Raw genomic sequence first — 25,107 nt, 5'->3', positions numbered from 1 at the left:
TGAAACATTTCTTTTGATGGCAAAATCATCTTTACATCTTACTAGTCTTTCAGGCCTGATGGTCCTACAGTAGACTGAGCTGAGTTCTGGTCCTTTTAGTGAATGATAAATAAAATTTTTCACTAAGTTCCAGATGCTAGATGCTACTCTTAAGTTCTGCTTTTGCGAAGCCACACAGGCAGTTTGCTTTCAGAGGGAAGGCAAAACCTGTAGAGTATTTCACATTCAGAATGATATGGGAACTAGAACCCTGCAAGAGCTTGACAGGGCTAGCCCTTGCAAAAAGCATTATTTGAGTCACAAACTGAGTGCCAGAAGCCATTGGAACTATGTAAATGCTGATTTATATAACAAAATTTTTGCAGGTTTTATTCAGGATATGAAAATCAATAAACAGTAGAGAACAAAATTCTCCAGTAACCTGTGAAAAACAATTGGATGTGAGTTAATAGTAAATACTTTGGATTATTAACCATGCAGTAAAAATAAATTAAAATTATTCTTACTAGTGTTCCTGACATAGGCAGACAAGAGGGTATTTAACAAAAATCAGTGGCTAGCAAATTTAGAACAAATGGAAGTAATCACTGTTCCAGCACTATGTTTTATTAAATTAATTGTTTTTTGTCATTACATAAAATGTTTGTATTTATAATATTTGAGATAATTTTATGATCATCAATAGTATTTGCATTTGTTATCATAATGAGAGTTTTAAAAGATAGTTCCCATATGTGATGTAAAACAGTTCTCCATAGGAGTTACTGAAGTAATTACTCTATCTACTGGTAATGTCTTTTGGTGGCAAGATACTGTTCATCTTATATTGTCTTTTTTAGCATGTTGGAGCTTATTTCCCAGACTGAGTTAATCTAGTTTATGTCCCTTCATCTTTTTTTCCTATCAGCTCCTTACTTTTGTCACTTGGGAAAAGGAAAAAAAGTCAGTCTTGATACCGGTGAAGCTGTTGACATAAAACTTTGATTTCTGACATGGGGGAATACAGCGTACTGTGTCAACATTATATTCAATACACAACCAATGAAAACTGGACTAAAAAATAAGAAGGGGTGTAAGAGCAGCCTTCAGCTGTGGAATTCTGCAAAGGCTTGAGATAAAGGCAACATCTCTAGCTTAGAGGAGGTCTGTCCACCATAACAGGCTATCTTAGGATGTTGTAGAAACTCTTTCCTGAACACGTTAGATTAGCCATCTCCCAAAGACTGTCTACATATATATATTTAGTCCAGCTTCAAACTAGGGGGCTAAGTTAAATGATACATGGAAGTCCTCTTTAGCCCTACATTTCTCTTCTCTTTATTTTTGAGTCTTTCTGTTGTTTTTTGCAGAATCATATGCAGGTTTTTCGTTATACCTATTTTAGGAGGAGTAGGTTAATTTTCAAAGTATGGAATTTAAAATTTTAAATAGCTGTCTATCAGTTTTATCTCTATAGCACTGGAACACTTCAAATTTATGCAAAAAGGCAAAAGTGCTATGTATTAATTATCATATTGCTAAGTTACCTTGTAATTCATAAATGCTTGTTGTTTTGCTGGGCATACTGCAAGGTATAAAATGTAGTCAGTAAATCACAAATAACTTTTTAGTCCTTGAGTTACTTGCAGAAGTGAATGGAGTTGGAGTAGTACAGTAAATATTCTGTTTATTTTGCTTCTACAGAAATGTATCTTCTGCAGACAGAGAGTTAAGAAAATCTCTGGTGCCTGCATTCAGTGTTCATATGGACACTGCACAACATCCTTCCATGTTACCTGCGCCCATGCTGCAGGAGTGCTGATGGAACCTGATGACTGGCCATTTGTTGTCTACATGACATGTTTCAGGCACAAGATCAACCACAATGTGGTGAGGAATGTGTTTCATTATTTGTTAAAAAATGGAATTTCAGAATTAAAGTAATGTTTCCAGAGAAAAAGGAAGAAAGGATCCACAGTATGTATTATAATAGTTCTGGCTGTCATATTTCCATACATAGCAATCTATTACATCTTAAAAATTTTTTCTTATGCTGTTACCTGGGAGAAGTGATACCTGATATGCCTAACAGGTTTGCACTAAAGTCCTTTTTGAATATATTGTTTTGACAGCCAGAACAAATCCCTGAGTTGTCTTGTTTTGTTAACCTGAAGTGTATTATAATACTCAGATCATAATATCTTGCAAATACTCACAGATTCAGTGAGATAATGGATATGGTGTATATGTAAGATCTTTGTTCTGCAGCCAAACAGTCTTTTGAAAATACCCGATTATAATTATTCTGTCATCTGGCAAAGTAACACTGGCATGCTATGAAAATTCATGTTATGACTGCCTTTTTATTTCTATCCTGTGCTGAGGAGGAACCTTTAATTTTAGATGAGACACATGAAGAATTACTTTCATGCCTTTTATTTAAATGGTTACTATCTCAGTTAAGAGAGAACTCTTACCGTTTATCATGGGCTTTTAAAACTATATTTTATTTCCTATCAAACTAGAAGGTTTAACATGGTCTTATTAAGGAAAGAGCTTGATAAGTTAGTCAGGTTGCAAATTTTTTTTCTCCTTTATGCATTAGAATTGAAAGACATAAACCCAGGTAATGTCTATATAATATATATTGGTGTTTCTAGTGCTTGTCAGTGAATCCTTGGTCTTAATGACAAGACTACTGAAGAGTAAGATTGTGTTTTGAGTGTAGTAAAATTTAATGCCTCCCAACTAGAGTAATCAGTCTTGAGTGTTCAATCTGCAGATTGTTCTTCGAAAGGGAGATGTATTGTGTATGCCTATATAAAATTTCTGTGGAACTGTTAAATTTTTTGAATATTTTTGTTTTCCAGAATGAATGAACATGTTAAACCAGTACACTTGATATGGTTTTAGTTTCTTCAAACATTTTTCAAGAAAATGAGTTTGGTTTGAAAAACAAACAAACAAACTTAAACCTCTATCTGTACAGGCAACTTAAGGTATTTCCTTGAGTTTTTTAAAAACATTATCATTAGTTCAAAATTACTGGATTAAAATCATGGCCAGTAAAAATAGGGCTGTTCTTCCAAAATGTTTTCTAATATTTGTTTGGGACAAGTCTTTATACTCAAGATAGTGGGAGTTGCATCAGTCCCATTAATTACATGTTTTCTTAGTGATTTACTTGACCTGTATTAAGTAGTGCCAAAGAAAAAAAAGCCACCAACTATGGGGAAACAGGATTTTATGTAGCTACTGTTTAAGAGCTTGTGTGAAGGACATTCAAAGTAGCTTGGAATGGGACTACTATATCCTTTCCTGAAACTTAGCACCAACATTTTTGAAAAAAATATGGTATTATTATCTTTTTTCCCCCATAGTTCAAATTAAAATCAGGTTTGCAGAAGAGAAAGAAAAATTGTGCTTTTGTGTTTTTAAGTGGGCCAAAACTTGGAAAGATCAAATGCTTTGTTAAAGAATCTTTTTCTGTAAAATTCTTAACTTACTCCTGAGACAAAGGAGGTTGCCATATGTTTTTACATGCTTGGTTTTATACTCTGTCTTTTGAATAATTAATCTAATCACATGTTTAAGCCTTTGGAAGTTTTTTCACCATTGATTTTCTTGTTATGCTTTTCTTAGCTATTAACTATTCCTTCAAGCAGAAATTACATTGCTCTTCACCATTAGGTATAGCAATGAACTTTTTTTTTTGCTGTTGTTTTAGCTTCCTTGCTTAAAAGCATGGATTCGTTTTGATTAAAAGAACTCTTTCATACACAAGAAAATAAGCAAAAGAAGTTGTATGCAACTATTCTAACAGGGAAAAAAAACAAACCAAAAATACCTTTTCAAAGCCACTCAGCCTCCTGAAGGATTCATATAAGATTAGCAAAGACAGTACTGAGGATCAGGGAAAGCTGGCTGGAGACAAGCGTATGCTTGGAGCTGATGTTTCATTTGGAAATTGTGAACAGAAGAAGCTATCTAGGCAGCCCCAGTTATGTTGAAAGACTAACAGTCTTTAGAAAGGGCAAAACAGGGGGTGCCAAAACCCTGCTGTTGCTACTTTTGGAGCTATTTAAAATTATCTTCTACTATTATTGGCCAGCTCTTAACCTCTCTAGCACACATGGAATGAAGGGGTGCTGTCAAGGGGAAGCTGTAGATTCTTTTCCTAGTGAAAACCTGAGTAATGCATTGTTTACCACTGTCTGCTAACTACTGCCAGCCCCTGAACATTTCAGAGAGATGAAGGGGTGCCTTCAGAAGGGCATGTCATTCAAAAATCACGAGCTGGCGTATTTTTGAAATATCACGCATAGTTTCTGTGCCTAAGTTGGAGTTCCAAGGAGTAAATGATGATACGAGAGTTATGCTCCTGTATCAAGTAAGTCTCAGACCTTTGAGGATCCTCTCCCGAAAAAGTTTCTAGGTATTTAGATATACATTAGATACCTATTTCATGATAGTTATTATGAATTCATATATACATAGTTTATGTATTTAACAAGGGTTTTGTGTACTGCCATGCAGAAAATGAAGGAGAAAGTAATTTTGCCTCTTATTGTTTTGAAGTTTGCACACAGAAGGGGAGATTAGCTTTTTTCTTTGTATCTGGTTGTTTTCTGTATTTCTGCCACTATCTTAGTTCATCCTTGGCTTTCATACCATTAAAGAAAATCATACTTTTTAAACCACAGCTTTCTCAATAATCTGGTTACCACCACAGCTGTTTCTTTAATCTGATAGACTCCTTTACATAACAGCTGTCCTTTCTAATCAAAAGTGACATTCTTAACATCAATAAATTCTTAAGATTTTCTGTCAGGAAATGTTTTCTGGGACATGCAATCAATTACAGAGAGCGCTTGTGAATATTTTTCTCTGAGAAATAAATCTACAATCCTACCAAGATAACATACTAAGAAATAATCTTCTCCTTGAGCTAGAATGCATTTCTTGGTTTTACTATTTTTTTAATGAGAAATGGCATTCCTTCTCTGAATATTTTATCATTAAAGGAATCTATATTGTCTCTTAAAATATTATAGTTTGCCCTCCATCTTCTCTGAAGAGTTTATGTATCTTCTTTCAGAGAAGATTTAAGCCTTTTAATAGAACTATATCTCCTTGTGTTTCTGTAATATAATACTTCTTCTATTATTTCATATAGATAAATCAATTAATAGTCTTTAGTTTACATCTGATCCATTCCCCTGCCCCCAACAGCTGAGTAGGCTGAAGTCAAGAATTGAAAGGTAAATGTACATGTATGTTTACATATGTTTCAAGATTGAATAAAACATGCTAATTGATATTTTATCACACTTTTAATAATACCAGTCAATTGCTATTTATGTAGTTAATCCTTCTACTTAATCTGACTGTAGACTGGTAAAATGAGGAGGAAATAATTTTATTATACGTGCAAAGGTTAAATAATTTCTGAGTATACTCAGAACATTATTTGTAGGTAAACTTGGTAAATGCTTTAGGAACATCATTGGGTTTTACTATCTGAGGTGATCTCAACTAAATCCTCCAAACGCGTATGACAGGCAGAGCTCTGGCACAGAGATTTAGTGCACTGCCTGTAGAAATGGTACAGAATATTTGTACTTGGTATGCCCTTAGTTTGCAGGAGCGGAGAGGTTTAAAAATTCTAAATCCCATAAATAAGTCCAGTGACGACAGTCATTGCAAAAATGGAAGTCTTCAAGTTTAGGGTGTGTTTTTTCTCTTCCCCTGAAGCATTCACCATATTGCTAATACTTGAAGTTTTACAAAAAGAAGCGATGCTGGTTTTGGTTCTCTTCGATATTAGTGATAAAAATCCTATAGCTAGTAGCATTTTCCAGATTTTCATAAGACAATTTCAAAACTCTTATACTAACTGAAGAATGCACTGCTTTTGAAGGTTTGAAAGGCAGTGCTAGGAAATTTGGTAATTACTTTAATGTATATAGTGTATAAAGCATTTTCATGCAGTTTATAAAAACATATCTAATAAGAAGTGTTTTATGCTTATATATACCAGTGCATATGCCCTTTGTAGTAGCATCTTACATTAGCAGAAAAGCTCAATTGTTCAGGTATAACCAAACTCACAATAGCTCACTTCTGCATAAACAAATGAACGTTTGTGACATATTGAATAGACAATCAAGATCAAAAGGAAGAAGTATATGTTATTAAGATGAGAAGATAATGATTTTATTTTTCCTGGTGAAGAAGGTTGCTTTTAAAGTTGACAGGTTGTGGGGATACAATAGTTGGAAGCTGAGATGTAACAGTTGTCTGCATAATGCGAGCTTGTTGAGCAATTGCTCACTTACAAGGTTCTGTTCTTTTTACATTTATAGAATCCATCAAGCAGTTATTGATGTAGAATTTTTGCATAGTTTAACAACCCTGCCAGTCTTCAGATTGATATAACTAGCCCCAGGGGGAATTACAATTGAGAAATAAAAAAAAATATTATTACTGAGATACTATGTAAATACATGATGAAGGGTGGTCAGTGCCGTTTGAAGTTTTAAAGCAAAAGTTCTGCATAGTATGGGTTAAGAAGTTTCTCCAAAACACGGCTGTAGAAAGCTCTGACAAGAGCAGGATATGCATTTAGTTATTGCGTTCCATTTGGCAAACTATTAAGCTATTATGTAGAATCATACTGGGATCCAGTACTTCAAAATCCCATAATTTAAAACAAAAATTCAAGACCATACTCTAGGTTCATCACATCTTATGTCTTCAAAAAATTTCTACAAATTATTCTATAAATAAATTTTACAAATATTGCTAATTTTGTATTATTGATCTAATTCAGAAAAGTTAGAAGGCGTCAGTGGCAAAAATATGCTGTGATTTGGTATTCTTCAGATGTCACTTGTTTTCTAACAAAATGGAGAAACTTTTTATGTGAAAGAAATTGGGGTGATCTTGATTGAATGAAACTGATTTGCATTTGCAGTTTTTATGCTGAGTGGTGAACTGTTATCAATCCTATTTTGACCCTGGTAAATTTACCTTCTCTTTTAAATTCTTTCTTTCTTCAAGAGAGCTAAAGCATCTGAGAAGACCATTAGAGTTGGACAGACAGTCATCACAAAACATAGAAATACACGATACTATAGCTGCAGAGTGGTGGGAGTGACATCTCAGCTTTTCTATGAAATAATGTTTGATGATGGCTCTTTCAGTGTGGATACTTTTCCTGAAGACATTGTAGTAAGTACTTTCTTAGATACCTATTAGTTCTGGTTTGTTTTCTTGGTTTATAGTTTTGGGTTTTTTGTTTGCTTGGTTTTTGGGGTTTTTTCCCTGATTTTGATTGTTTTTCTTTTTTAAATTAGAGATTGGGAACCTCTTGAACTACGTCTTTTGACCTTGAGGAAATGACATCTTAATATTCAGTTCATGTTTATTACTTTAATTGCTGAGAATGATTATTTTCTAATGGGCTTCCAAACCTTGGTTGTTCTAATTAGTCTTTGCCATTTGACCAAATGAATCAAAAGTAATCTTATAAAATCTTTTAATTAAATAAGAAATATGTATTTAATAAAAGATATGAGAGAGGGAATTCCATATATCCTTCTCTGTCACTAAGAGATAAATTGTAAAAATTCCTTGCAGAATAGAAAACTGCTGTAATGTGAAGAATTCCTCTCAAGAATCTGTTCCAACAACTTGTTTACACCTTCTGATGTTTAGTTTGTGAGATTACATTATTCATGATAAAAATCATCAGGGAGAAGATAGGTTATCTATGTGTAGTGTAGTTTATTACATTTTCAAAAAGCAACTGAGATTTTGATTTCCCTTATGCATTTACATAAACTACCATGTTTCTCATAACTAAGAACTACATTGTGCATTTGGCACATATGAACAAAATTTGCAGACAGTTGGGAAAGATTCTGTTTCCCTCCATGTTTGCAATGAATCCATTGGATGCTAAGCTTTGTGGTGTCCGTCGGGTGCCCTTTGGCATCTTTCTCATGATATGACTCTCATCCTTTTTCACCTTCGTGATCCTCTGAGCGTTTTTTGGGCTGAGCTGATATTTTTCATGTATCTTCTGGTAGTAATCTCTAAGAGTTAGAACCTCCAGGGAACACTGGTATGCAAAAGTGCTGTTTGTTGTTGCAGGACCACTTTTCACTTAGCCCTGTGTCCTGTTCTGTATGTAAAGGGGAAGAGTCTGGCATTCTCAGCGGTGCCGAAGAATGCATGCTCAAGGGGCACAATTCCTAGGAGCACTCCGTATTTTTCTCCTGTGAAAATCTCTGGGCTCTTCTGTTTTCTGAACACCTGATGTTTTCCTAGAAGTAGCATTAACTGACAGATGCATCAGTGGAAATGATGCTGTTGTTCTTAAAAGTTTCTTAGTTATTGAAAAATATGATGCCTTTTGAAAATATGGTATTTGAAAGGGTACATTTCATAACAGGGATTGAGCTGTTTACCTCCCACTGGTCTGAATAGAAGTCAGTCAGTAAATCTCTCTTACATGCCTTTGAAAATTTATCCTTTAATTCACAACACTCCAAAAGGCTCCATTAATGATCAAAGACATTCTGATTTAGGATGATCAAGATATTAAGTAAATGTGGCTGTATTGTTATTAGAAACCCCTCTTTTGTTAATGCCTGCATCAAGGATCTGGTAAGGTAGAGATGAGAAACTGCTTGCTGCCCTAGTGGGGGAGTCTGATCTGGAGCTAAGAATAAATGTAATCAGGTCTGGATATGCCTCAGTGCTTCTCAGATAGTGGATGAACAACATATAATTGTTTGATGGAAACACCAAACGAATTTCACATTCCTTAGAGAAATCTTGTTGTGTTTTCATTAGATAATATACCTGCAGCAGTTACTGGAAGGGGAAAAAATGTTTTTTCTTCTTCCCAGACTAAAACTTACTAATCCATGCAATGTGTGTATCAGGTGTTAGTGCCGCTGGGAGGACTTATTCATCAAATCTGGTGTGAAAGCAATGTTGCTGCCTATTGAAGAACTTATTTTTCTAATCTGTTTTCACTTTTTAACTAGCTCACAAAGATAGCAGGAGCTTTCTGCTTTTCCGGTATGTGCTGAATCCACTACATAATTTCAGCTCAGCTCACAATAGACCAGAATTCCAATGTTCAGACAGAGTGATTTATTTTTAAGGAGGAAAACAGGGAGCAGGCAAAGTTCAGTCTCGAAGCTTCATGGAACTCTGTTTGCATTCAATAGCAACCAAAGCAGGGTATACATTGTTGTCTTCTCATAGGTATTTCTCTTGGTTTGTGTTAGCATTTGCCAGATATATCATGTGGGAGGTTTTTAAGTGTGTTAGCTATAGGCATAGATATTTAGATTTTTTTATTTCAACCTTATTTATTGCTTGGGTGCTATACCTGATTTCTACCTTGTCAGAATTTCTTAGACTCATCACTCCTCAATTATGGGGTTTAAACCCATGAGTTGGCTTTTTGTTGTGCTAACCAGTCAGTTTTCCTTCAACCCAGCAGGTATAAGAGGGTGCAAAGAAGTATATGGATAACATTTTTTTTCTGGAAGCAACAGCAGGACAGCTTCCTCTTGTAATTCATGGGAAGACTGCAGTGATGGGGCTAGTGTGTTGTATCTTAAAGGAGGTGAGATGACAAGTTTAGCAGTTAGTTTAACAATGCATGCACACAAGTAGAGAGTGCCTATGCTGCAATCCTGAGTAACTGCTACCAGCAGACAGCTTGCGTGTGTGCCACTGGCCACTTCTTAAAGTACTAATGCTCCATAACTTGTCACAGAGCCCCTAGCTTAGCTCAAGAGGAGTACTACCCTGTCCAGCAGGACAGAGGTCAGTACACAGAGTATGCATCAGTTCTTTGGCCTGCTCATTTAGGAAGAGTGTCCCACAGTCCTTTTTTTTATTTTTTTCCTCCTGTTGATACCTGATGGACTTATCTCCACTGGTATATCTTAGCAGATTGCTAGAAATAAATATTCTGGGTATGTAGCAAGGAGTTGTATTTGTTTCTGTATATATTGTGGTGGTCAAGATGCCTTAACAGCAAATATAATTAAAATATATATGCATATATATGTGTCATAGTTTGAAATTGGCCCCCCTTGAGAGTTCGAGGGGCTCAGAGGTGATTGGGTGCCAGGACAGTGTTCCCTGGAGAGCCAGTCACCACTCATGTCGTTCGCTTCTGCTCAAAATCATATATCACAGCACCGGAAATGGTTGGCAGTGCAGTCTTGGTTGTTTTGCTGTTGGTGTCTGCTGCGTGTAGGTGGACAAGGCCAGGGGGTGGCTGGGTTCCCTTCTCTCCCCTCCAGGGGGGAGATGGGGCCCTGTGACCCCCCAACTCTGCTTGGGCCGGAGTTGGAGGCAGCATTTGGAGTATGTGCTGTGAAGGAAGAGATTCACAGCACCTGAGGTAAGAGAAGAGAAGCAGGCTTTGCAGCCAAGCCCTCTCTCCCCCGTCCTTTTCTTCAGTGAAGCTGTAGAGGGGGGCTTTTTCCTTTCTCTCCGCTGTAAGTGGAGGAGAGGCTCAACATTTAAGCTGAGCCAAGAGACAGGCCGTGGAAGTAGGCCTGGCGCTTGGGAGAAGATTCCCAGGCGAAATTGGAGACGAACCAAGAGCTCGGGAGTTGCCTGCTGAAGCTGACCAGAGGCAGCTGAGAACTGATGTGCAGGAATGAACATTCCAGGACGCAGACGCTTGATAAGCTACACTGCAGCAGCTTACGAACCGAGGTGGGACATTGAGAGGGAGAAATCACCAGCAGCAGGAGAGCAAGGACTCAAAACTATCTTCTTGGACTTCATGAGGAGAGAAAATGCAACAAACAACTTGAACTTGGTGAGGAGGGAGTGTTCAGGAGCCCAGAACACTCCCACAGCAGACTGTGTTACATATCAGCCTTAAAGACTGCGCCTGGACTAAAGTTAAAGGAGGGGCTTGAAAGGACTGACTGATAGTAATGTAATATATATATATATATAGTTGCCTTTAGTTTGTATAGTATTTATTTGTGTAAATAAATGTATATACTTCCCCCTTCCCCTACAGAAGCCTCTGGCCTGAAAGTTTCTCTCCGGTGTTAGGATAAATTGTTGAGAAGGGGTGGGGGAAGCTTGGAAGTTGGATTTTAGATTTCTAATGTAGCTCAAACTGCTACAATATGTAAGCTGGAATTAGAGCTGTGGATGAAGTTGTTTCCATATTACCTTATTAAAATGACAGCAGAACAAGGGAGACTTTGCAGTATACATGGGTGGGGGCAGAAAGATACCACCAAATTATATCGATTTCAAGGAAGAGAAAAGATAATTGCAGAGTGAAGCATGCTTTGAGTCTGTAGAGAGTTCTGATTACGGGAATGCTGAGCACATATCTCCTGAAGTGGTAAACATCCTTCCAGGCCACTTGCTCCACTAAATGCCCTGGTCTTTCAGTGACAAATTTACACAGAATTCTTCAGTATGGTTTCACCTTGTGGTTATCAAGCAAACTAGGTGAAAAAAATGAGTGTAATTACTCTTACTTCCATGACATAACCATATTGTGTTTTAGTTTACTAGTAAGTATATAATATGGTGCCAAATTGTTTCGGGAGAGGAATCTGCAGAATCTGTGGAATGGTTTTCAAACCTACTTTGAAGGGAAGACAGAGGTTCTCCATCAACCTGCACCTCAGGAAGTCCCCCATCATCCCCACATCACCATTGGCCAATCAGAACTCAAATCAGTCCAGCAGTTTAATTACCTAGGCAGCCTCATCTCCTCGGATGGTAAGATTGACGGGGAGATAGACAACAGGTTAGCAAAGGCATATAGTGCTTTTGGAAAACTCCACAAAAGAGTATGGCGTAATAAACACTTGAAGAAAAGCACCAAGATCAGTGTTTACAGAGCCATAGTGCTGTCTACTCTCTTATATGGTTCCGAATCATGGGTCATCTACCGCCACCACCTGCGTCTCCTAGAACGCTTCCATCAACGCTGCCTCCATACAATCCTAAACATCCACTGGTCAGATTATGTGACCAATAAATCTGTTCTAGAAGAAGCAGCAATCACAAGTATTGAGGCCATGTTGCTGAGAACACAGCTGCGCTGGGCAGGGCATGTCTCCAGGATGAAGGACCACCGCCTCCCTAAGATCTTGCTTTATGGTGAACTTGCCACTGGCTGCCGCAAGAGAGGAGCCCCGAAAAAAAGATACAAGGACTCCCTGAAACAACATCTCAGCCTTGGCCATATTGATCACCATAACTGGTCTACTCTGGCCTCCAATCGGGAGGCCTGGAGATACACCATCTATAACGCAGCTGTCTCCTTTGCGAACGCACACAGGATCACTCTTGAGGAAAAAAGGCAACGCAGAAAGAACCGTGTCTTGCAGAATACACCATCTAAGGAGTCTTTCAACTGTGCCTTTTGCAATCGGACATGTCTGTCTCGTATTGCCCTCATAAGTCACCAACGTGCATGCAACAAATGTGGATAGAGCCTTCCCAAATCTTCGTTCGCGAAGCCCAGCCATGATATGAAGTATATAAATGTAGGGGTTATCCATTGAAAGGTACAGCTAGTCTGTGGGTAGTCATATCCACAACCCAAAATGGACTTCACTTATTTAAGTCTATAAATTGAATAACATCATAAATAGTATTGTAGGTTATGGAATGCTCCTGTAAATATTCCTTACAAGCAAGAGCATCTTAAATGTTGAGGATATGAGATGTATTTGGAGGAACTCCTGTGTTCAGGAGTTCATGAGGTTTTTTTGTGGAACCGCATTATAGTAATTTTCTGAGATCCTGATAAAATCCAAAAAGCATCCTCTTGAAAGAAGTATATATTAATTCAGGTTAAGACATTCAGATTGCAGCTGCCAAAAGCAGGAATGAGAATTATTTTTCGCAGAATCATTTAGGTAAGAAAAGACCTTTAAAGTCGTTGAGTCCTACCATTAACCTAACACTGCCAAGACCACCACTAAACTATATCCATAAATGCCACCTCTGCATACCTTTTAAATACAGCCAGGGTTGTTGACTCAACCACTTTCTTGGGCAGCCTATTCCAGTGCTTGATAACCCTTCTGATGAGGAAATTGGCCCTAATCTCTAATCTAAACCTCCCCTAGTGCAACTTGAGGCCATTTTCTCTCATCTTGTCCCTTGTTACCTGAGAGAAGGAACTGACCCCACCTTGCTACTCCTTTCAGATAGTGCTAGAAAGCAATAGTATCTCCTCTGCACCTCCTTTTCTCCAGGCTAAACAACCCCAAATCCCTCAGCTGCTCCTCATAGGACTTGTGCTCCAGGTCCTTCACCACTTTTGTTGCCCTTCTCTGGACTTGCTCCAGCACCTCAATGTCTTTCCTGTAATGAGGGGCCCAAAACTGAACACAAGATTCAAAGTGCAGCCTCACCAGTGCCAAGTATAGGGCAATGATCCCTGTCCTAGTCCTTCTGGCCACACTATTTTTGATACAAACCAGGATGCCATTGGCCTTCCCCCAGCCTATAGCGCTGCCTGGGGTTGTTGTTACCCAGGGGCAGGACCAGCACTTGCCATTGTTGGACCTCATACCACTGGCCTTGGTTCATTGATCCCCCTGCAGAGCCTTCCTACCCCCCAGAAGATCAACACTCCCACCCAACCTGGTGTCTTCTGCACACTGACTAAGGGTGCCATCAATCCCCTTGTCCAGGTCATTGATAAAGATAATAAACAGAACTGAATATCAGTGTTGACCGGCTGCCAGCTGGATGTAACTCCATTCACCACCACTCTCTGGGCCCAGCCATGCAGCTGGTTTTTTAGCCAGTGAACAGTGCACCTGTCCAAGCCATGGGAAGACAATTTCTCCAGGGTGATGTTGTGTGAAACACTGTCAAAGGCTTTATTAAAGTACAGGCAGACAGATGTTCAACCTCCACTCAACTCAGATCTCCCCAGTCTACCAGGACTTCTGGTAAATGATGAAAAGTGTCTCATCAAGCTCTTCCACCAGGTTCCTCAGTACTCTTAGGTTGATCCTATCCAGACCCACCGCCTTGTGTGTATCTGAGTGATGTAGCATGTCAGTGACCATTTCCCTGTATTATGGGGGCTTCAGTCTGCTTCCCATCCTGGTCTTCCAGCTCAGGGTGCTGAGTTCTCACAGAACAACTGTTCTTGCTATTAAAGACTGAGTCAAAGAAGGGCTTAAGTACCTCAGCCCTTTCCTCATGCTTTGTCACTATGTTTCCCTCTAGCATGCAATTAAGGATGGAGATTCTCCTTAGCCCTCCTTTTATTGTGCATGTGTTTATACAAACATTTTTTATTGTCTTTTACATCAGTACACAGATTAGGTTCTAGTTGGCCCTTATCCCTTCTGATTTTCTTCCTGAATAATCTCATGACATCCTTGTAGTCCTCCTGAGCTGCTTCTTCAAAAGGTGGTAAACTCTCCTTTTTTTCCTAGTTCCAGCTAAAGCTATCTGTTCAGAGATGATTTCAGTTCATTTTGCATGTATCATATCACTCCATCCAACATCTTCATTGATTTTTTTTTTTTGGCTACTAGTTTTTTTATGTGGGTGCCACCTTTTCTTGAGAAAAATTCAAGCATGACAAACCACCACCAAGTGAATTTTTTAACATACCAACAGTGATACCTGGAATCCTTAACAGAAGAATGTTGCTGATACTTTTTTGAGTACCTTTCTCTGGCAATGGACCCAAGAGAGCTTTCAGTGTGAAGAGAAAATGAGGAGATTAAGCTCTGTCTTTCTGTATCTGTCAACACTTTAAATTTGCCACTGTCAGGGAAAGGAGGAATAGGGCTATTGAGAACTGTGACAACTAAAGTACTTCACTGAAATTATCACAAAGGCTACAATTTCTTACAGTGTGTACCTAAATTTCACAGCATCTAAAATTGTTATCCACTGCTTTCTTTGTTAAAAAAAAAAAAGGCAGGTTTTAGTTGCCAGTATGATAGCAATATAGTTTGAAAAGCTATTATTAAAAAACTCTATGTAATCCTCCACCTCTGACCCAGGCAACAAATGCTCACTTTATACCCCTATGAAGTTGTGAAATAAAAGCTTCAACATCCCATGACCCACACTCTACTGTATACACATACTGTGTGTATAGAGATGCCAGTTATCCTGTCTTTCTTAATGATTGTGGTCTTACTGAGATTTTGAGTGATTCTTCCTGGCCTGGATATCTGACAGGGGTTTGAAGCTGCATAGACATTTATAATCTTAGTAGTTGCCCAAGATGAGGTGAACTAACTGGGGTAAATTACAGGTGAAGGAGTCAGGCTGAATGCAGATTTTCCCCAGAATGGTATTATTAGACAAATGAGAAACAGAATGGGTTTACTTCATCCTTCTTTGAGGTGCAGAACAAATGGGATTTATCTGAACGGTTCTTTAAAACTTATTTCCTCCGATCTAGCTAAAGGGAATGTTAGTGGAGAACCATAATGTTCTGTTATCTAGGTGGGACTTTCTGCACGTGCAGCTTAGAAAAGGTAGTTCACTCTTGAGGGCTGTGCGTGTCAGTGCTCAGAATGTAGCTTCAAGAACAAAATCTTACTTTTTTACAAGAACTTCTCATTGATGATTTAATCTGTAACTACTGACTTTCACTGGTACAAGAAGTATATGTCTACAGATGTGACACTCAAACAGCTTTTCAATTTCTATATATATTAATACATTTGCTACTGCTTTTGAAAAACTTGAACAATGGACATTTGGAAATACTGGACTAGTACATAAGTCTTGACAGTCCATTAATGTCCACCTGTATATAAAAAATAGAACTTTTGATTCTAGCGCTAGTAATTTCCAAAGGATGCTGTGTTCTTTTGAAAACCTGTCCTACAAAGTAGATGTATATAACTTTTCATCTATCAACCTTGTCTGACATTATAAATGGCTAAACTCCTGACTAGTTTCCAGCATTTTTTTCCAGTGGTTTCTCCTCTATATACTTTTCTCTCTTTATATCTTCTGACAACTCATTTCTGCTTGTCTACTTGTTCAAATCAAAGTTTTAAATAGTAGTGCTTACCTGCCTCCTTTTATCTGTGAAATATCCATTAGACTTCTGACATACAATAATAACTTATTGTTCAGTTTTGTTATAATGGCATGCAAATCTGTAAAAGTTGCTAAGGAAATTAGAATTGTTGAATTTGCACTCTTTATGGGAAATCTGTAGATTTTGAATGCACTCCACACACGATCACCAGTGATTTTTGAGAATGTGAAATAGAAAAATAATGTATTTCTGAAGGTAACTAGAGGATAGATTTAAAATAAACTTGGTCAAAAAGTCCTCAGACCTGGTTGTGTGATGTGGGAAAAGAGATGTAATGAATTATCATAAGTTTAGCAACTTCTTAAAAAAAATTCTTAGCTGGGACAACATCGAGACTCTGAGGTGAATAATATGCTACTCATGTTGGGCTAGTACAATTATTTTTTGCAACATTAGAAAATTGTCTTCTGTGTAGTTGAACTTACTACTCTGCAGTTTGCGTGGTGTGATCATTGACAGACAATTCTAAAAAAATTCTGGAATGCAAGTTTGAGAGTTACATGACATGTCTCTGAGGAAAAAAATCTTAGGATTCTTTTCCTGTTTTGGTAGATTTGTATAAATTGTATAGCATTTTTCATTCTTCATCTGTGAAATACTCCAGTAAGTTAAATATGTATATGTGTTTTGAAGAATTTACTTTGATTTCATGTGAACAGAGAAATTTATTTTAACTCATTTTTGTAACTGTGAACTTTTGCACTAGATTTACAAGTGCTGAAACACAGAATGCTGTGCTTTTTACATGCTCATAATTGTTTGCATCTTCTGAATACGAACTCAATGAATTCCTGTTTTTAAACCTGTGGTCTTATTAAGTTAAAATCGAACTGTTTCAAAAACAAAGACTAAGTTCTGAGACTGCAGAGTGGAGGGGTTCATTTCACTGTTTAACTCCTGAAGATGCAATATTCTGATTCTAATCTAAAACTTGTTTTACAGTACTACAACTGTATTGATTTAAGGGAGTTACTTTCACCATACTCCATCATGGGGAACGGGAATGATTTTTCTGTGGCTCTTGTTTTTTTTGTTTCCTATTACAGCAGAAAGACAAGCAACTTAGTAGATAAGCATAAAAAAAAAAATATACAATGGAATATAAGCCTCAAATAAAAGTATTATCTTGACAACGTTTCCTTGTATAATATCCTTTCCACTTTATGATGGAATCCTTTATGGATCCTTATCAAGAATGGTTTTAGATGAGTTCCAGGTAATGCCCCCAAAGCTCAGCTGGAGAAACAAAATGGAAGATAATTCATTGCTTTGCAGTTTATGGTGAGATGTCTGACTTTGCAGTGAGGGACGTGAGAGACAGATATATTATACAATGCTTCTTGTGTTTGCAAAGAGAGTGTATGTCCTTGTCTGGGACCACAATGAGTACAGGTGCAGTGAGGCCTGGTGGAACACGGTGAAATTCTTGGAATTGTACAGGAACCATTGAGATGAGGTGGGTCTGCTTGGAGTGGAGTACGAGTGATATTTCACTTCCTACCTCTTTTCTGAGGTAATCCAAGAATTGTAGGATTTTTTGATTTATTAATATATGCTAATTGTTGTGTGTATCAGAAGCAGATTATTTCTAGACTTGCTGGGGTGCAGGGGAGGAAGTGTTGGAAGAAGAAGCATTTTCCTTCATGAGTATATTACATCCTGAGGAAGGGGCAGGAGCAGCATATGAGCTGCTCTTTTTAGTCATCTGACTGTAACTGATTTACTGGGAGCCAATATACAAGTGGGCAGGATACAGGGCAGTAGTATAGGACTCAGTCTCATCTGACTATAATGTAAACATAAGCAAGGATTTTCTGCTGCACTATAAAAGCAGCTCTTCATAGCGAATCAGACGTCCTGGTATCCTTGGCAACTTCAGCTTCCTACTGCTTAACATTGAGTTTTGTCCTGTAAGAGTATATTGTACCTCAAATTAAGGCTTTGTCAGTGTTCTCTGTACTGCACCTTATTGTGATGCCCAGTACCACCCTGGACATCTTAAACTGCATTCTGCAATGTGTTTGGATTTTCTGGGCAATTCTGCGTCTATCAGCTAGCAATGTGCATGTATTTGTGTTATTAATACTTTGCTGAAAGGAAATGCAACTGGATGGAAAGTAAGATGTTTTGATTTATTCAAGAATGCATGATCCAATTTGTCTTCAGTTTCCTTTTGTGAAAGTATATATTCATTTTGAAAGAGAAGATTCAGTAATATTTTAAGGATAACATACATAAATTCAAAGTATTTTTATACTCTGAATTCTGTGATTCAAGGTTAAATGTGTTGAATTACAGAAAGTATTCTGGTAATCTGGTGATTTCACCAGAAAATTTTAATTCAAACCCAGAATTGCTCTCCTGGGAATTAAGTCTTCTCTTTCAAATGCTAATGCACTGTGCAAATTACTGTTCCTGTTTAGATGAAAATTTGACTGTGGCAAATTAGCTACCCCTCTCCTCTTAATTCAAATTGTCTTGGAACATATGAAGCCTTATTTCATGTTTCTAAAAATTTGCACCAACTAGTGTATGCTATCAGCTCCTGAAAGAAAAGCGCAGTTTGGCAATCTGTTGAGGTCAGTGGTTGTTTCAGAGAGTTTCCACAATTTATTTCTCCACTTCCACTTTAGTGATGTTAGTAGATATATTCACTGTTTGCCAGCTGTGTTATGTTATTTGCTGGTATGGCTAGCTTTTCTAAATTGGAGGTGTTAGTTGTAATTACATCAGTTGTGCTCCTTATGAAATGATCATTGGTGAGTGGGACTGTGGAAGCTTAATCACTAGCACTCTGTTGAATGTTAATATTAGTTGAAGGAATGCAGGCAGAGAAGACAACTTGCATTAAGTGCCTTTGCAGAATGGCCTTGGGAAGGCAGAAGTTCCATCTGTCAGGACTGTTCAGCCATACCTTTCCTGCCACAGGAGCCCCTTTCTCTCCTGAGTTGGTTCAGCAGGAGCTAACTCTTCCTGACAGTGTGGTCACCCTGTGCTTAGTTCTGCACTCCTTCCCATCAAACCGTCTTCAGCTGGTTTCTGTCAGTAGAGAAAGCCCTATCTCATCATAGGTATCCTAGTAGCAATAAGATGGGATAGTAAATTTAACTCAGGTCCTAATTTAAGGGGAAAATTTAGAAACTGCAGGTTAACTGGAGTAAGCATGAGGACCATTGCTGTGCAAGCCAGATAATCAGGCCTGGATTTTTCCTACTTTTGCGTGTTTTAAATCTAGGGACTAGAAACCAGTGAAAATCAGATGTAGTTAGTATGTTTTGTCTGTTGTGAGAAGTAACTCTTCATTTTGTGATTAACACAAGAATACTTGTTTACTGTAAATTGAAATGAACGTGCTATGAATTCAGTTTGCTGTGAAATGAATTTCAGTTTCTCAACTGTAAGAGGACAGAGGTGTTTTGGAGTTTTCAGTTTTGGAGGCCATGCATTAATTTTAAGTTATTTTTCAAAAACCATGACATTTCTAGGGTAAAGGTTGAATTAAATCATTATTATAACTTGCTCCATGCAAATTGTATTTCGATAGACTGATACTGAGGTCTGAACTATTCTTATTTACTTAAACAATGCAGGGGATGATGGAAAATGAACAGTTTCTATTTCACAGTTTGATTTTAACAATAAGTATAAATCTGTGAACAAACACAAGATGATTGAGAGTATATGTAGATATGGAGGATAGGAAGGCCAAGTTTCCTGCAATTACAGAGCCCAAGTTATCTCTCTTTTCAGTATCTCTTTCTCTTTGATCTTCAAAACCTCAGGGCCAGATTATCAGCTTTCAGTCTGGCAGGAGGAGGATTAAAATATTTTGCCATGGCCCCTGTGCACTAAGGATCTGTTTCAACAGGCACATTGTGGGACTGAAGCCAAGCTTCTCCTTACCTTCTGCATTTTGCCATTCCATCTCGCCAGGTTGCATGGACAACAGCATAGCGGAATTGGGAAGAACTCTCCAGTACAGAAACCTACAGCAGCACAGTGAAATGGATTCTTACACAGTGTTTCTGGAAGAGTTCTGTGGGGTCATTTCGCAGAATATTCTGAGTTGGAAGGGACTAACAGGAATCACTGAGTCCAACTCTTCAAGTGAATGATTGAAATATGTCTTCCTGGACATTGGTTTTGATCTCACATGGTACAGATATAATGAATGACTTTAAAGGATGAGAAACACATTCAGCTAAAATAATGGTTACAAATATTATTTTTTACCCGGAGAATAATGCCGGTCAGGTTCTGTGTATTTTTATATGATTCCATTAGCATTAAGTAAAATAATTAATTAAGTTTCTGCCTATTTTATTCTGTTGCTGAATTTACGGAGCCATACAGAAAAAAAAAAAGGGATTAGAAGTATGTACTAGCTCACAAAAACTGTTGCAAGAGCCAAGTTTAACCACTTTAGACCTGTATTGTTTATGTCAACTATACCGTCAATGGTATTTGACAAGAATTTGAATAAACAATGAGGCCTTTTGTGCTTTGTTTTGGAAACAAAGCATATCAGGAAGTAAAACCCAGGAGTGTCAAGGAGATGGAGAAACTTGTTGAGGAAAATACTGTAATTTTAATACAATTTAAAAAAACATGAGAACCAAAAAACCAAAAATAATTTATTTTGAATACAGTCTAAACCAGAGTGATCTGAAAAATAACGAAGTTCAGGGCTTTGTCTGCCAGTTAAAAAGATAAACAATTATATTAGTGTTGAGGAAAATAAAATGGCAGCTCCTGAGATTGTTCATGGGATTGGGATTATGCAGTTAAAACACTCTTCTGAAAAAAAGGTGCCACCCTGATTATGTTTGCTGTCTTGGTTAATGTTTGATGACAGCTGAATGCTCTGTGTTGTGGATTTTCTAGAGTCATCCCCATGGAAATGGATGGAAGCATGTTATGGGTATGGTAGACTTGAAAATTATTTCACAAATTTCAAAGGAATGAAATGGTTCAGAAAATGAAGAGGCTACTCTGCCTGTCTAAAAATTTACTTTAAATTATGCCAGTTGATGAATGTAAACCTCAGGTTTGCAAACAGTGCTATAAGAGAAAAATGTATACTTATTCAGATGGGTTAGTAGTGAATATGAGAGATCTTCAGGAGGGAACCACTTGCAGAGAATATTTCCATTTAATACTGTATGCCATGGATTTATTTTTCTTCAACACCTTTCCAAGTTGTTTGCCTTATCTTTTTATACATGTATCTTTTTATACATGGAAAAAGAAATCTCAATTCTTTATTGTATTGTTTATAGCTTTAGAGAAAGGTCTTCAGACTTGCTACGTATGGATTGTGAATCTCTTTAACCTTACAATGTTTTATTCTTCTCCACGATAGTAAGCCCACTGTAGAAGCACAGAAGTGAGAACTGCATTTAGTAATCTCCCACAGAAAATATTCTGATCTGATCAAAATGAGTATTGATTTTCTTCATCCTAATCAAAGGAGTTCTACAGAATGCTCATGCAAAAGCATGACCGGGAGGCAAAAGCAGCTTTTAAAACAAGCTTAGTAGTCTAGGTTATCAATTGCAGGGTAGAACTGGGCATCTTCATCATCACAAGTCTTCTGTCTTCTCTCGAGTCAGGGTAGATCACATCATCAAAACTTGGCAAGTTTGATGGAGTTGACCCCTGATTTGAATAGACAAGTATTGGTGTTTTGCTATTTGAATATGATTGTTTTCTGCAGCAATTTTAAACATTTGGCTACTGTAGGCTTTACACCTCCTCTAAAAGATGCCATATGGGCCACATTTTCCTATTTACAAACATGTTCTTGAGATGAAATGACCAATGTTATTGCTATGCTATTAAATAAAATATTACTGTTTATGAATAATACTTTTAAATTAATTGATCCCTTCTTCACCAATCATGTTCTACATTCACCAAAGACTGAATCAGATTTGAAAGGATGTGATTCCATTTAAGCTCCATAAAGATCAAACACTGAGCTATAAGCTGACTGTTGAAAGGCAGAAAAGTGCACAAGCTAAAACTTTTCCTGGTGCTAGAGTCAGGAGGAATGAAGTAGTGAGGATTTTGTGCATGCAGAATATTAAGAAATATTTTTGAGAGCTTTTTGGTTTTTTATGTATTGAACTTGAGAAGAATTTTTTTTAAAGTGTTATTAAATACTTTTTGCAGTCTCTACATCTTTTTTGTTCAGCTACTGCCTTCCTCACTGGACAAAAATCCCTCAAACTGAAAACTTTCTGTGTTTTTTTTAATTAAATACTCATACATTCTAGTTTGGCCATGCCAATATTTTCTAAGATTTCCTCACTATCTAGCTTTCTGTCAGGCCAGAGACTCTGTAAATTAGCATTGACTGATATTTGTAGTCACAGAATAATTTCACATTTTTCTACTGTAATCTTGACATAAAAGGCTACTGTATCCTTTATAGTATTGATTTAACTTCCAGGCTTCTTTTAGCCAGTTCCTGAAGATATGAGCCAGTTTATCTCTGCTGACTTCAAGAATTGCACCACAGCATTTTCTCTTTCCTCTGAATTCAGTAATGAACGTAGAATCAGAGAATGGCTTGAGTTGAAAGGGAGTTTAAAGACCATCTAGTTCCACCTCCCCTACCATGGGCAGGAGTGCCACTCACTAGACCAGGTTGCTCAGAGCCCCATATAGCCTGGCCTTGAACAATTCCAGGGATTGAGCATCCACAACATCCTAACATCTAATCTAAATCCCTACTCTTTTAGAATTTAAAAGTGTTTCCCTTTATCCTGTCACTATCTGTACCTGTAAAAGGTTGCTCACTCTCTTTTTTATAAGTCTCCTTCAGGTGCTGCAAGGCTGCTATAAGGTCTCCCCCAATCTTTCTCTACTTCAGGCTGAACAGCCCCAGGTCTCTCAGCCTGTCTTCATAGGAGGGGTCTCCAGCCCCCTCCTCACAAAGATGATCATCTTTGTGACCCTCCTCTGGACCCTCTCCAATAGACTCATATATTTCCTCTGCTGGGGGCCCCAGCGTTGGACACATTACTCCAGGTGGTGGCTCACGAGGACAGAGTAGAGGGACAGAATCGCCTCCCTCGATTTGATGGCCGCTCCTCTTTTGATTCAGCCCAGGATATGGTTGGCCTGTTGGGCTGTGAGCACACACTGTTGGCTCATGTCCAGCTTTTCATCCATGAGTCCTTCTTTGCAGGGCTGCTCAAAATAAGTTTTTCTCTCAGTCTGTGTTCACGTCTGGGATTGCCCCAGTCTAGGTGCAGCGTCTTGCACTTGGCCTTGTGGAACTTTGTGAGGTTCTCTTGGGCCCACTTCTGAAGTCTGTCAAGGTCCCTCTGGATGGCATCTTGTTCTGTTGTGTCTACTGCACCACTCAGCTTGGTGTCATTGGCAAACTTGTTGAGGGTGCACTTGATGCCAGTGTTTATGTTGTTGATAAAGATACTAAAGAGCACCAGTCCCAAGACAGGGTAACAGTAACAATGCTAATGACAGAGGGTACAAGAAAAGAAATAATTCACACAAAACCACCCCTTCCTGCCCCCCCTTCCCTCCTTTCCCCTGCCCCCATGAGGTGGTGTAGAATAACCTCTGGGCCCTAGCCATGCCTCTTCCTGACTACTGCAAAAATTGACCCTGTCCTGGCCAGAACCAGCACACCATCACAGAAAGCCACTAGATTGGTCAGGCGTGCTGTCTGTCTAGGATCTCCTTCTTGCCATACACGTGCCTTAACATTTCTTCAATGAGGATCTGCTCCATGATATTCTGGGGCACAGAGGTGAGGCTCACAGGCCTGTATTTTCCTGTCTCTAGTTTCTCCTCATTTTAAAAATAGGCATAATGTTTCCCTTTTTCCGGTCACTGGCAACCTTGTTTGACTGCTGTGAATTTTCAAATATGACAGTGTGGCTTGGCAAAAGTACCAGCCAGTTCCCTCAGGACCTTGGGTTGCATCTCATCAGGCCCACAGACTTGTACCTATTCAGTTTCACCAAGTAGACACAAACCTGCGCTTTACTTACAGTAGGAGGAGCTTTGCTTCTCCAGCCTCGTCTAGAGGTTCAGGGGTAGATATTTGTTTTCATTGTGGCTCATTTGGATCAAATCTAAGAGAAGTCAAAAGTCTGTTACATTCTTATAACTTTGAAAATAACTGTTGAATTTGAAATAGCTGAATTCATAACCTCATAGTCCAGCAAAACATTGTCAAAATAAAATCGTAGATATCCAAGGTGCATAATTTTCTCACAGCTTGGAAGAATAGTCTCAGTAGTTCATAAAACCAGAATATCAATTACACCAGAATACCTATACTTTTTAGCCTTGATTTAGGAAAGCATTTGAACATATCTGTTTAAACTTTTTAAAAATTAAGATATTTTCTTCAAGTGTCAATGGCTGTATTCAAATTATGGGAATCTTGCAATGTTTCAAGTTCCTGGATTTGAGTTCATGCTTCAGGTGCAGACTTCCTTTTATTTTCCTAGTGTGGCTCCACAGTTGTTCCTAATCTGTGTCAACCATCACCATCCTGCCACTGCAACTGGATTTGTTATTTGCAAATTCTCTCTCCAGCCTAAATGAACCATATCAACCTCTCTGGTAAAAACAAGGGAATATCAGAAGAAAAATAGAAGAAATGTCTTCTTTATCTTCTGGAGTGCTGTACATGTGAATTCCTAAGTGACAGCATAGAAGACAAACCCAGTATTTCAGCATATTTTTCCAACATCTATTGCGAATAGATTGCTCACTGTATTAGTTTAGTGCGTAAAATGAATCCCAAAATAAATGTTTCTACACCCAGAAAGTACCACCTTCATTAAACAAGAAAACTTTCAGAAGTGTTATTATTTACAGGTTTTTACTCATAGAGTATCTTTTTGAATGGCTACAAATGTAATATTGATGAGACTGTATCTGCAATAACATGTCAAGTTATGGGCTCACCTGTACAAGAAGGACGTTGTAGTGGTTTGGACTTTGTTTTCCCCCAGAGGCTA

General features: G+C 38.0%; 1 protein-coding gene across 3 annotated transcripts in view; it reads left to right on the top strand.

Moving 5' to 3' along the window:
• The window catches only part of KDM4C (lysine demethylase 4C), a 260,355-nt gene that overhangs the window by 223,777 nt on the left and 11,471 nt on the right, over positions 1-25,107 (top strand). For all 3 annotated transcript variants that reach the window (XM_029959023.1, XM_029959022.1, XM_018070293.1), the window contains 2 exons: positions 1,684-1,869; positions 7,042-7,212. In XM_029959023.1, coding sequence (XP_029814883.1) covers positions 1,684-1,869; positions 7,042-7,212 — 357 coding nt within the window. The remainder of the gene's footprint in view (positions 1-1,683; positions 1,870-7,041; positions 7,213-25,107) is intronic.

This window comes from Manacus vitellinus, unplaced genomic scaffold, assembly GCF_001715985.3.
Source record: "Manacus vitellinus isolate BGI_N305 unplaced genomic scaffold, ASM171598v3 scaffold_18_pilon, whole genome shotgun sequence".
NCBI classification, from domain to species: domain Eukaryota; kingdom Metazoa; phylum Chordata; class Aves; order Passeriformes; family Pipridae; genus Manacus; species Manacus vitellinus.
The sequence above is the reverse complement of the archived record's forward strand: the minus strand, read 5'-3'. Positions and strand labels throughout refer to the sequence as shown.